This window comes from Pelobates fuscus, chromosome 2, assembly GCF_036172605.1.
Source record: "Pelobates fuscus isolate aPelFus1 chromosome 2, aPelFus1.pri, whole genome shotgun sequence".
Taxonomy (NCBI): domain Eukaryota; kingdom Metazoa; phylum Chordata; class Amphibia; order Anura; family Pelobatidae; genus Pelobates; species Pelobates fuscus.
Genome location: NC_086318.1, coordinates 420,897,877 through 420,912,139, shown reverse-complemented (window position 1 = coordinate 420,912,139; position 14,263 = coordinate 420,897,877). Strand labels below are relative to the sequence as shown.

General features: G+C 37.6%; 1 protein-coding gene across 1 annotated transcript in view; it reads right to left on the bottom strand.

The window, feature by feature from the left end:
* The window catches only part of SPTLC3 (serine palmitoyltransferase long chain base subunit 3), a 138,857-nt gene that overhangs the window by 89,052 nt on the left and 35,542 nt on the right, over window positions 1-14,263 (bottom strand). The window contains exons 7-8 of the mRNA XM_063444035.1: window positions 9,318-9,423; window positions 1,065-1,284 (exon numbers count right to left, since the gene is read on the bottom strand). Coding sequence (XP_063300105.1) covers window positions 1,065-1,284; window positions 9,318-9,423 — 326 coding nt within the window. The remainder of the gene's footprint in view (window positions 1-1,064; window positions 1,285-9,317; window positions 9,424-14,263) is intronic.

Below are 14,263 nucleotides of genomic sequence, written 5' to 3'. Positions count from 1 at the left end.
GATGCTGTACCCCTTAATGGGGAGGGACATCATGCATCTTCCTTACCAGCCCAGTGCACCCATTGCATGTGTTAACCCGTGGCAATGCTCTGACGCCAACGGATACTTTGGCTTCAAAAGTTATCATTCATAGTATTTTATTCCTTAATTCCAGCTCCCTGTATGGTCTCTCTCTCTCTAAAAAAAAAGCAGAGCTTCCTGTAGCAAAAGCTGTATTACTGCAAACCTAGTTGGCATAAAAAAAATAAATAACTCCCCGCTATTTAGTGTAGGCAATACTGAAGTAAGCGGTTTGGAGAGTAGTTTTCAGAAATTGCTCCCTTCAAATAAACTTTTCAATATGGTACATTACTAAACTTGTCTTGGTTTCCTAGGTCTTATTAAAAGGGACACCCTAGGCATTAAAACAACTTTAGCTTAATAAAGCAGTGTTGGTATAGATCATAAACCTTCAGTCTCACTGCCCTTTAGGAGGTAACTCACTTTTGTTTCTGTTTATGCAGCCCTAGCCATGCCTCTGCTGCCAGTGACTCATACACAGTCAGCTTGAAAAAAAAAATGGTTTCATTTTACATCAAATATCGCTTTAGAAGTTTTCATCTCCTGTAAATTGAACTTTAATTACACACAGGTTCTAGAAGGCTATTAACAGAGAGGAAGATAAGAAATTCTAGGTTAAACAGACTATGCAATAAAGGAGCCTAGATTATCTAGGTTCCTTTACAGGAAGTGTTTATGAAGGCTGTGCAAGTCACATGCAGGGAGGTGTGACAAGAACTTTATAAACAAAGTGATTTAACTCCCAAATAGCAGTGATTTGACCAGTGAGACTGCAGGGGCATGATCTGTACACCAAAACTGCTTCCTTAACACAAAGTTGTTTTGGTGACTATATTGTCCCTTTAAATCAATTTGTTTAAGTTTCATCATCAGAAAAGCTTGATCATATGGGTCTGTATTCAGAGACCAAAATGTCAATGTGCCACCTCTTCCCACATTAACATCGACAAGAATCAACTTCCATTTCCCCAATAGCCAATATTTATTCTTGAACATGACATTACCCGTGTCCCAGCAATGTACCCTCCGACAGCACCAAAGCATTTCGTAAATGTGCCCATGAGCACGTCTACGTCCGTGGGGTCTATGCCAAAATATTCAATTACTCCTCGACCTGTCGGTCCCACTGCGCCAATACTGTGAGCTTCATCCAAATATAGATAAGCCTTATACTTCTTCTTTAAGGCAACAATTTCTGGAAGACGGGCCATGGACCCTTCCATGCTGAAAACCGAAAAAACAGAAAACACAATTAATACAAATAATAGATATAATGTAGACTCTACAATATGTTCAACAAATCTTAATATCGTTCCCACTCCCTAATACTTGTCTTCAAAAGTATTTATCACCTACATAAACACAGCCTCAATGTGGTCTGAATTAAAAAGGTCTGATCTAAGTGGTCTGGTTCTGTTTAAAACTCAAATTCTTACTGCACTGGCAGATCAAAGCAAAGTGTTTAATCATTCACATTATATTCTACCCCAGTGAATGAAGGACAAAAAAAAAAAAAAAAAAGGAAAAATAAATAAATAAGACACAACAAAAACTGAATATGCAAATATTACGAGACTCTTTCAAATTGTCTCCCATAATACCATCTTGCTAATGGTTGATTTTGAATGATACATATTGATAAAAAAAAAATATATATATTTTTGGAAATGGGAACATTCTCCTGGTTCCTGTTGCAGACAGCCTTGCATCAGATCTTGGCATTTCGACATGCTATTTCATTTATCTGTATTCATTTAGAATAAACACACAAAATAAAAATGGCATTATGACTATCAGATGTATTATTGTAGGAAGAACATTCTTGCATTTGCAGACCATTCCAGGAATAATTTGTCAAGCTTTAAATTATTTATTTATGTTTGCACTATGGTGATTATAGAAACATTTTTCATTCTTCAACAATTACAAGGGCACCACCGGCTATACTTTATAGTATTGCGTATATAGTCTCTATCATTTGACTGAACCCCCCCCAAAATAGGAAAATCAAAACATTATACACACACACACACACACACACACACAGTGAGAAGACGCCAGCGTCCATAGGAAATGCTTTCCTATGGACTGACTGAATGTGTGCGCGGCTCTTGCCACGCATGCACATTCAGCGGATGATGTCGGAAGAGGGAGGAGAGTCCCCAGCGCCAAGGGAGCCCGGCGCTGGAGAAAGGTAAGAATTTAACCCATTCCTCCCCCTTCAGCCCGGCGAGAGTGGGACCCAGAGGGTGGGGGGGACCCAAAGTCCATATAGAGCCAGGAAAACAAGTTTGTTTTCCTGGCACTATAGTGGTCCTTTAACATATAGTTTAATATCAAAACAGTTGAATAATTAATGCAATAGAACAAACTATGATTGGTAGAGTTCTGTGGGAGAGCCGCAGAATGGAACCAGAAGGGCAGCTGGCAATTGAACCAGTTTTGGAGCAGATATTAGGGGTCATTTTACTTGTGTTTTTCTACATTGTGTGATGCACTGTATGTCATTCCTTATATACAGTAAATATACAGGATTCAGGACATACATAGTGCTCAACAAGAGCAATGGGTTGGTTAGCAGGTGTGTCCTGTATGTCTATAGCGCAATTCTCACAACTTGCAAAAAAAAATCAACTCTTATTGCACTAGGGCATTTTTCCCTTACTACTATGCCAAAATGTACACATTTTATAATCAATTTAACGTCTTTCCCATTTACCGTATATACTAGAGTATAAGCCGACCCGAATATAAGCCGAGGCCCCTAATTTTACCCCCCAAAAATGGGAAAACTTATTGACTCAAGTATAAGACTAGGGTGAGAAATGCAGCAGCTACTGGTACATTTCTAAATAAAATTAGATCCTAAAAAAATTTATATTAATTGAATATTTATTTACAGTGTGTGTATATGAATGCAGTGTGTGTATGAGCGCAGTGTGTGTATGAGCGCAGTGTGTGTATGAGCGCAGTGTGTGTGTGTGTGTATGAGCGCAGTGTGTGTGTATGTATGAATGCAGTGTGTGTATGTATGAATGCAGTGTGTGTGTGTATGAATGCAGTGTGTGTGTGTATGAGTGCAGTGTGTGTGTGTATGAGTGCAGTGTGTGTGTGTATGAGTGCAGTGTGTGTGTGTATGAGTGCAGTGTGTGTGTGTATGAGTGCAGTGTGTGTGTGTATGAGTGCAGTGTGTGTGTGTATGAGTGCAGTGTGTGTGTGTATGAGTGCAGTGTGTGTGTGTATGAGTGCAGTGTGTGTGTGTATGAGTGCAGTGTGTGTGTGTATGAGTGCAGTGTGTGTGTATGAGTGCAGTGTGTGTGTATGAGTGCAGTGTGTGTGTATGAGTGCAGTGTGTGTGTGTATGAATGCAGTGTGTGTGTGTATGTGAGTGCAGTGTGTGTATATGAGTGCAGTGTGTGTATATAAGTGCAGTGTGTGTATGAGTGCAGTGTGTGTGTGTATGAGTGCAGTGTGTGTGTGTATGAGTGCAGTGTGTGTGTGTATGAGTGCAGTGTGTGTGTGTATGAGTGCAGTGTGTGTGTGTATGAGTGCAGTGTGTGTGTGTATGAGTGCAGTGTGTGTGTGTGTAATGGTCACTTATTGACAATATGGATCACAACTGTAGATAACTGAATTTGTTTATTAAATTGTTATAATTGAAATAAAGTAAAATTCAAGTTGAGCTGTCTCTTTAATTCCTTGTCAGAAAATTAAGCAGCAGCAGGATTTGCAGAGAAGATTAGGTTGAGACAATTATTAGTCTGAACAGAGATGAGATTCCAATGTAGAATTGTTAAATGGCAGCAGAACAATTAGTTAGGTTGAAGCAAAAGAAGGTAAGCAGAGATGCAGGATATCAATACTCCTGTTTAGGCAGAAGAGTTCTACTTAGCTTTGTAGGGGTGGTAATCCGGTTTGATGAGAGATGTTTCTCAGAGAGGATTAAGGTTGCTGCAGACAAAAGAGTATCCAAAGGCAAGTCCGTGGTCGAGGAGAGGAGAAGGCAGGTAAACGATAACAGTCCGGGTCCGATACACAGTAGAGGTAAACACAGATACACTTAGTTTGAAGTTTTCGCGGGAGGCTTTCAAATTGATCCAGCACTGAGGTGTTGCCGCGGTCTCCCTTTGTATCCTGGGAGTAACCGCGTCAGAGGAGGGGGAGTGGCCGCGCTCCGTCTACCCGGAAGTCCCCGGAGTACGGATGCCGGAAGGTCTGACAGTGTGTATGAGTGCAGTGTGTGTGTGTATGAGTGCAGTGTGTGTGTGTATGAGTGCAGTGTGTGTGTATGAGTGCAGTGTGTGTGTGTATGAGTGCAGTGTGTGTGTGTGTGTGTGTAGCTGAGCCTTGGTGGGGGGTGGGCAATTTTATTATTATTTTTTTTTATTATTTTAATAATTTTTTTTTATTATTTTAATAATTTTTTTTTATTATTTTTTTTTATTTAATTATTACTATTTTATTTATTTATTTTCCGTCCCCCCTCCCTGCTTGATACATGGCAGGGAGGGGGGCTCTCCTTCCCTGGTGGTCCAGTGGCATTGGCAGTTCAATGGGGGGGGGAGGGGGTTGTCAGAGAGCACTTACCTCTCTTGCAGCTCCCTTCTCCTCCGCGCCGGTCCGGGCAGCTCCCTCTGCCAGCTCACACTAAGTCTCGCGAGAGCCGCACTATGACCCCGCGGCTCTCGCGAGACTTACACTGGGAGCTGACCGAGGTGCTGAACGGACCGGCGCGGAGGAGAAGGGAGCTGACAGGAGCTGCAAGAGAGGTAAGTAACCGCTCTGCAGCCCCCACGGCCCCCAGTCTGTATTATGGCAATGCAAATTGCCATAATACAAACATTGACTCGAGTATAAGCCGAGTTGGGGTTTTTCAGTACAAAAAATGTGCTGAAAAACTCGGCTTATACTCGAGTATATACGGTACTTTTTATTTTTTTAAACCATACAAAAAACAACAACACATATGCACACATACCTACATATGTGTCCAAAGCAAGAACCAATTAATATATGAATATTTTAGAGAGAGTTCAGAGAAGGGCCACTACACTGGTTCATGGATTGCAGGATAAAACTTACCAGGAAAGGTTAAAGGATCTTATCATGTATAGCTTGGAGGAAGGACGAGACAGGGGGATATGATAGAAACATTTAAATACATAAAGGGAATCAACACAGTAAAGGAGGAGACTTTATTTAAAAGAAGAAAAACTACCACAACAAGAGGACATAGTCTTAAATTAGAGGGACAAAGGTTTAAAAATAATATCAGGAAGTATTACTTTACTGAGAGGGTAGTGGATGCATGGAATAGCCTTCCAGCTGAAGTGGTAGAGGTTAACACAGTAAAGGAGTTTAAGCATGCGTGGGATAGGCATAAGGCTATCCTAACTATAAGATAAGGCCAGGGACTAATGAAAGTATTTAGAAAATTGGGCAGACTAGATGGGCCAAATGGTTCTTATCTGCCGTCACACATAAAACATTACATCTTTACAACGAGAAGACAAAAGAGGGAAAGGTAACTTTTAAATAACAAACCAATTGTTTGGTATCTCCATATTTATCCCATTTAACATATCCTATGAAACTGGTTTAGTCAGAAAGAGTGCCGATATAAATTTATAACACTTTTTTCTCTTTAATTATTTTTTGTTTTATAAAAACCATTTAAAAATAAATCAAATTTCGATGGTAGGGATAGAGTAGTTGAGAGTGTATCAATGTCAACAATAATACTAATCATACCATAGTTATTTTTAAAGGGTATTAACTCAAATTACCCTGGATTAACTGAAATTACAGGATAAAGACAGCCCTGGTTTTGACATTAAATTACACTTAGATATGCTAAAGACTAATTTTACTTATACTGTGTTAGACATTGCGAAGAGCCATACCATAGAATAAGGAAGGTGGAAATGATTTTGTATGTATTTATTTTTAATTTTATTTGCATGCCATTTTTTTCCCAGACAAGGAGAAAGCTGCATGATGCATTAGTGTTTTATTTTATTATTTCGTTTTCTTATTTTGCTGCTGGGTTTATAAAGGAATTTGGAAGCCATGCTACTTATGCTACCGATTGCCTTTAAATTTTTGCAGCTTCAGTGAGCTATTATTAAAGACAAAATGTGTTTCGTATAACATGTTGGGGTTTAGGGTTAGACAGGAATTCAATATGTGTGGGATGGGGCCTACAAGTTGCCTTCGGGCCGTAGCCCCTGGTATTTTTGCCACTTAGAAACACCCCTGGCAGTGAAGTCTGGTCCACAGTTTTGGTTGGAAACAAACAAAATAATAAATAAATCTATCGGCATAGATTACTGATAAGTGTGTTCTCAAAAATAGGAGTCTGCCATGATTATATCTGCAGTTTCCATTCTCCCCATTTGTTGTTGACTACAGATTGAGCTGGTTTTAAACAAAGCATGACATCTCATGGGGTTTATAAGCAGAGCCCAACAAGTCGGAGATTGAAAACCTTTAAACTTTACCAGCTTCCACTGACTCCAGAGTATACGTATGAATTATTGGAGCACAAGAGAAGCACTGCAGTTTGGAAGGGAGGGATAGATTGAGTGGTCTTGTTTAGAAAAAAATATTCCTAAACAAAAACAAAACAAAACCACTCCTAACAAATAACTAACACAGCATACTAACTGCAGCTAATGTATAATAAATCCTTTAATCTCGGCATAAATGATTAAACTTTAGTTTTTTTTCTATCCACGCAGAATTATGTCACACTCTGTGTGCTGTGGGTTAAGAGATTTGAGATCAGGTATGTTTAGGATTAAGGTGGGACTTGACGTTTTGCATGTCTGAGAATCATGACAGAGTTAAGGTACACAGCACCTTTCAAACAGATACCACCTAAATCCCTAAAAACATACCCACACCAAGCCCCTTTTAACACAACTTCCCATTTTATCCATTACCGTGCCCTTGTTAAAAGCCCTTTTTTTAACGATGGTTAAAGTTACGTTAACATCTACATTACTTTTCTTTAGAATTGGACTAAAAGCAGCACGGCGTTTAATAATACACCTGGCGAGGAAAGTCACGCCAACCACCTCTCACCGTTCCACTATGTAACCAGAATGATAATTACAGAACATACAGAAACGGTTAACGTTGGATAGGAGATGGGACATGTACGTTACACAGTGATCAGAAGAACTAAGAAAACCACCAGTCGCCCTGTAATCTGTGTCTCACACAACAGACAGGGATATTGCACATTAACATGTTGGTGGTCCTCCATCTTTCTTGTGATCAAAGACATTGGAAACATTTCATTTCTCTCTGTTGTTGAAAATGAAATGTTTAGTTAGTGTTTAATCTGATTACAGAGAAAGAAGTAAAGCAGAGACTGCTCAGAACCAGCAGCTCTTGGGTACTGTTCCTCTAGCAATGAGTGGCAGGTGTTTAGATAAAGACCAGCCGTGCTTTTTGTCTGCCGCAGATAATACACACATTAGAAGACTGGATACCATGGACGCAAAAAAAATAAAAAAAAGGGTATGTAAAATGTCAGTAGGACCCAACAGGGAGATAGAGTGTGCCTGAAACGTGTGTTTGCCTAGGTGAAACTGGATTTGTATTGATTCAAGATGTGCAGGATAACTCCTGAGAAAATCTGTTACGGCTCACGTCAATGACATTTGTTTATTAATCAAACCAAGCTCTTTCCTGTGCCCTCTGCTTAATCAGAGATCAGGTTACATATTAAGAAAATTGAATTAGTACATCAATATTTTCCCAGTCACAGGCTTCAGGAGAAAGAACGTTATAGAATTTTAGATCCGTAGATATATATTTATATTATTTAGTAAGGCAGATGTAAATTAATGTAGCATTTCCAGATTCTTGGAGTTGCTAATACTCTGTGTACCATGTCAAATGCTTTATGAGCAAGTCTCGTTAGAAGTCCAATCAAAACTGTACCATAAACAGCACTGACAAATTAAGAGGTATGAGACAGTGGAGATACAAGGTACAGATTTTCAGATCACAAGTCAAGGAAGAAAAAAATATATTTAGTTTGCTAGAGTGTACATATATTGAATATGTAAGAGCGGTGTCAGTAAAATGACTTTTGAGTTTGATTAAAGAGGTTTTAAAAGAGTGTTAAAAAGAATGGTTATAAATGGGGAGAAAGTGGTGTTCATGTGTTTGGGAACCCCAGCGTTTTGATGAGAATCTTTAGTAATTGGTGTAGAAATGCAAAATGATTAACATATATATTTTAATCTTGATGATGCCAGTGAAGAACAGAGTGGAAAAATAAGAATATTTTAGGAAGATGAGCCGTGACGCAGAATTATTCAGAGGGTCATTTATGGTGGTTCCATAGAGGGCCGGCGCCACCGTCGAAGACTACTGAGAAGTCTTCTATGTGGAACAGTGTCAAAAGCCTTACTGAAATGTAGGTGAAATGTCTACTGTTTAGGTCACCATTATGCTACCAACAAGAAAAATAGTCAAGAATTCCTCCTTCAGTTAACTGCAATCCTTTTATGTGGGCATTAAATGCACAACATCGACATGTCGACCATAACTAGTTAAAAGGTAAACGCACTGTTTGGAAGTATTTGCAGTTTTTGATTTGCTATACCACTATTCTACCAGAAACCTCTGAAATAATTATATCAGTACCCAAACAAGATCATATACAACTGCAGTAATATTTAATAATATCTCGTATGTAAGACACTAGAATAATTGTGACAGTAGGCATCTTTATAAGATAATAGGAATAGGTCATCCAATGGAAATGTATGGGATCTTTGGGCATTTTATATTCCTCCTGGTATAATTACATTTAATTCAAAGCTTATGTTTAACATGAAATGAATTAATAATAAAAAAACAAAAAAAAAAAAAACACAACTTAATCTGCTTTAAAACGTATGCACTGGCACAGCCTGGCACATTATGCAAATTCCAAATTTGACACATGGTCCCAACACCTGAAAAATAATGTAACAATTCATGATGTGCATACATGGATGTGGAGGAGATATTGGAAGTATGGCGGCACCTATGACCCAGGTGGGAGCATGACATATGTTGTTCTATTCTTGTCTTTGCTAAACAAAAGCTTCAAAATATTTTGCTGGGGCAAGTTAAAAAGAAGTGAGTACTAACAGAAAAGGAACAGGTCCATTATAAAATGTAAACACGATAAAAGGAAATCTCCATTTCATTTGGTCCCTTATTTCTCAGAAGATTAAAAAGGTGCCATTTACCTGTAAATTCCCTCAACAAGTATAAGGATTTTCCTCCAGGCTCTGTGAGTGCGAGGTTGGCCATTTACCACTGCATCCTTCAATAACTTCTCCAGGTTCTGCATATCTACAAGTAAAAAAATAAAAATAAAATAAAATCATCATTGAATAAAAAAATACTGCAAATGAAACCAGATTAGTTACAATATGGAATGCAGATTCTGCACGGCCCTTTTTGCTCACGTAGGAGATATGGCTGGACACGGGAAGGGCACAGAAGAGGATTATGGCTCTTCTACTACAGATTTGACTAAATTATTGGGAAGGGTAATTGTACAATACTTTACTAGTTGATTGTGTAATCGTCATGGTTAAGTTGCTTGCATTCACAACACATACATCCACATGGTCAATACAACACTGGAACTAAACTGCTGCTAAAAGCCACAAAACACTTAATGAACGCAGTAAAAAAAAAAAACATTCAGATTTAAACCCATTAACAGAAAAACAAATAAACAATACTCAAATACTTAAAGTGTCGACAAGTACCATAAACATTTTTTTTCAGGAAATAAATATATAATTCCAGATAGGATAAGATCTGTTAACAAATTGTATACTTTGTATTCCTAAATTATCTAACAGAAATGCCACAGTCTGTATAAATGTAACTACAAAGGGGCTCCGATTAGTAAGTGTCTAAATATATGGTTGAGCAAATTGCTGGTTTTATATATTAGAGCCTTACACGGACATACAAGAAGCATCAAAACACCATAACTACCATCATCCAGTACTAGGTTATCAAAGTACGAGGTGGTTTGTCCAATGCTAACCAGGCCCTCCGATATCTTTAATATGGACATTACTTGCTACAGGTAGAAATGTGCCTACCTGTCTTAACAAGGTGTGTGCTTATTTAGTTACAAATATATTTACATACAGTAATGCCAGCACAGAAGAAAAACAAACAACAAAATAAATAAACACTATGGCTGCTCTTTGATGAAACCAATTTAAAATGAGCAGATACAGAATTTCAGTGACCCGATACCCTTTTGAACTCGGAATTCAGCAGCCTTGCCCCTCTAACCACAAAACACTCTGTTCCCGGTCAACTGAAACATTCTCTCTCTTTAAAAAAAACCACAACAACAAAAACGTTGCTTTTATTCCGCCCAGGGTAAGAGAAAGATATAATTAAATGGTATGGATTGACTGGTCCCACAAATGGAATATGAAAGCAATTTCATCAGCAGACACCGAGCAGAACAAACTGCAATAATCGGGGTTATGATGAACCTAAACAACATCCACATTTAAGGCCCATTAGGTTTGGTTTGTTTAACATCTGGTTAGACGGAGACAAAATACTGACTTGTGAAGTCCTGTTTATTGGAAGAACTGGGATCATTCCCACATTTACAGCTGTGTGCAATTAAGAAGAGAAGCTCTTTGATCAGGATGCATGGGTAACAAATGAATAAAATAATAATAATGAAAAAAAACAACCTTACATTGTGTTTGGGGGAAAAAGGATTTGAGAAATGCTAAAAATGTCAGTATGCAGACAGCCCGAGAGATTATTGGAGCTGTATACAAGACAAGAAAGAGTTCCAGACATAATCTGAGGTACATTAATTGCTGTAGATCAGGGGTCCTCAAACTCCGGCCCCCCAGATGTTGCTGAACTACAACTCCCATGATTCTCTGGCTATCTAAGTAATTCAAAGAATCATGGGAGTTGTAGTTCAGCAACATCTGGGGGCCGGAGTTTGAGGACTTAGATCACTCCGACTCACAGTACTTGCAGCCAGCTAACTAGCTAATAGTCACAAGAAAACCCCAACATTAAGATAAAGTGCTTTTATTTTTGCATGTTCTGTAACTAAAACTCACATTTTTCATCAGCATGTTGGATTTATCAGCATGATGTGCATTGAAGTTCATTATCCACAAATGGCTGCCCTACACACAAGCTTTCAAATGACAAAAGATATATCACAAACAAATCATTCGAAGCAGATCAGCCAGCATCACTAAACATGTTTTGAACAGCAAAATACTGCTGTTGCTGCTACGGATAATAATGTATATTTAGATCAATGTAATATGTGTGTGTGAATTGTTTAACATGTCTAAACAAAATTCCAGGTTATTTCCTGTGGCTCGTACCTTACACAGCCCTTCACGGTGAAATACAACGGTAAAAAAAAAAAAACCAAATGAAAAAAACCAAAAAACAACTGAATACCGACATATGAAAGTTAAACTATGTTATTCGGTCTGAGAATCATGTGCTATTAAGCATTGATGCTTGTGGAATATACTTAGCAGGATCCCTAGAAATAGGTTTCCTATAAACACGTAATTGTATTTATTTATAAAATATTTTACCAGGATGGATACATTGAGATTTCTCTCGTTTTCAAGTAATACATTATTTTATTTAAACAAATACATTTTAGCATGAAGCTCGAAATGTTGATACTTCAAAACAAAGCAGGTGAATTGATGGGACTGTTCATAGAAAACATTGCATATGTTCAAATATAGAGTTTGCCTGCAGGTGGCGCTGCAGAGTAGTAAACGTTTTCTATTCCAATAATTTTTGTATTTCGTTAGCAAGTCACTTATGATGTCGCTTTTGCATACCACAAGGCTAATCCACTAAACCAGATTTTGCATTTGAGTCAGAAAAAAACAGACAATTTTGAGCTAAAATTTCCAATTCTCCACAATTACCAGTTTAATATATATTTGTTTAAATCAATACAATTCCACCAATATGTGTGATTGAATAATGGCACCTGCTATGTACAAATAAAAGGATTAGAAACACGTTTGGTCCAAGAAAATATTTATTGCAATGATGAGTAATGTTTTAGACCTATAAAAGGTTGAGGTTTAATAAAAACCTTTGTAGAGTTGAAATATGCTTTTGTTGCAGTTCACCTGCACTTGGACCAGACCTTTGCCAAGTCCCTGGATTGTGCACTTGTAGAGTCTGTCCACTAGTGAGCGCTGTCTTTTTCTGCAATTGACCATACCCACCTAGAAAGGCATTCATGGTTAAGCAGCAAAATAGGATTATAAAAATGGCGGGGTGGGTGGCACTCACGTTTGCTCTCTATTATTCAAATGCGAACAGCAGTGTCAGAGTAGAAAAAGGGGCCAAAGATTTAGCATACAAGGCACTATTTATGTATATGTACTCCACATACAAACATACATGTATTATTGTTAGAAGCTTTGAAAGTTTAGAATACTGGAGACTTCAGAAAGTTCTGGAATCTCCATTGTGATATTAAGTGTGCTCATTTATTTTCCTAGCATTTATAAGCTCATACAAAATGACAGTTTTGAGAAGAAAACTGTCGGGGTACTTTGAGGGACAAAGGCTTGTGTTTACAGACAGGAAAATATTTGGCCAATAGCAGTAGAACAATGAAATAATGAGAGGTTGGGAGATAATATTGAAAAAGTCAGGCCAGGACAGAATGCGGGCTCATTAAAGTCTCCAGAGAGTTACATTGTTGAACGAACAGGTCCAGACGTTTGGACTCTGACTTACGTTGGCCATCAATATTCTAGATATCCTACATCACTCCCTTCTCCTGCACATTTTTGTTCTGCAGACCATTTTTCATAACTTTTTGTTCCTTGCTCTCAATCCCTCCCAAATGGTTGACTTTCTTTCATCTTTTTTCTAGCTTTGTACCACATTTTTAGTTTTTCTTGCTAAGGATCATTAAAACACTGGCTTCAAGAACTCTGTATTACAAGGCAAGTAGTTCATGGAAAATAAAAATTATTGCAGCAGTGTAGGTGATATAGATTAGAGAATCCAGCAGCATACATTCGCTGAATCACCCACACATGGTTAATGAAATATCGGTTGTGAATCATTAAAATTCCAACTACCTGACAAAATGAAAAAACTGTACAAAGGGCAAAGATAAGCATAAGGAAAGTGTCAGATCAGTTTTTTTTCCTACATATAACCACATCTTGCATGTGTGCATGAAGGTTTAATCTAAAATGATATTCACTTAATGATATAGATACCCAGATAGATGGAAATACAGATTATAGCCAAATAGATAGAAAAATATTTATAACAATTGGGGGAATAACTGTATGTTCATGAATTATTCCGAATTTTACATTTGATAAAATAAATAAAAAAAACGCATTGCGGTTTATATGCACACATATGAATGAGTCACCTTGGGCTAACTCAGTGTTCAATCAATATTATTTGCATACATAAATATCCCCATCACTCCTTACATTATTTTTTTTGATTCTAAAGAATGAATCGCCTGATATGTCACATGATCCGTTAAGAGACAAGCTGAAATTAGGACTATGTTAAAGTAAACTAAAAAGATTTGGGGGATTTTTTTTTGGGGGGGGGGGGGGGGGGAGGGGGAGGGGTGCTGAGGGAGACTGGTATTTAGCTGAATTATTTTAAAATGCAACAATATTAGATGGTTAGTCGCAGAACAGTATAAAGCATCATTCTGTATTCATTATTATTATGTAACAATAAATGCATAAATTACAGGCATTTGCATAAAATATTATTAAAGTGACATCATGGCTATAGTATGTTGAATACTAGAATTTGTCTTTGTAGGAAAACACTTAGAAATATAGAAACCAATTTTATACCCAGACACAACTATCATGAGAAAAATAGTGGAAAGTGTTTTCCCAATTTTAATTGTTGAGAAAATAAATGGAAAAAAATGCCTGGCCGTAATTTTCTCTAAAATTATAATTTTGTGTTTTTTTATTTTTATGTAGGACTTACTTTTATGATGCACGTAGGATGTATTGTGTGATGCATTTGTGTGATTAATTTTTAAAACCGGAGACTGCTCTTCTTTTGAAAAATAAATATACAATGACATAACAAGTGACACAAAGTTGTTTTATTTGGTCATTAGTTGAGTAAT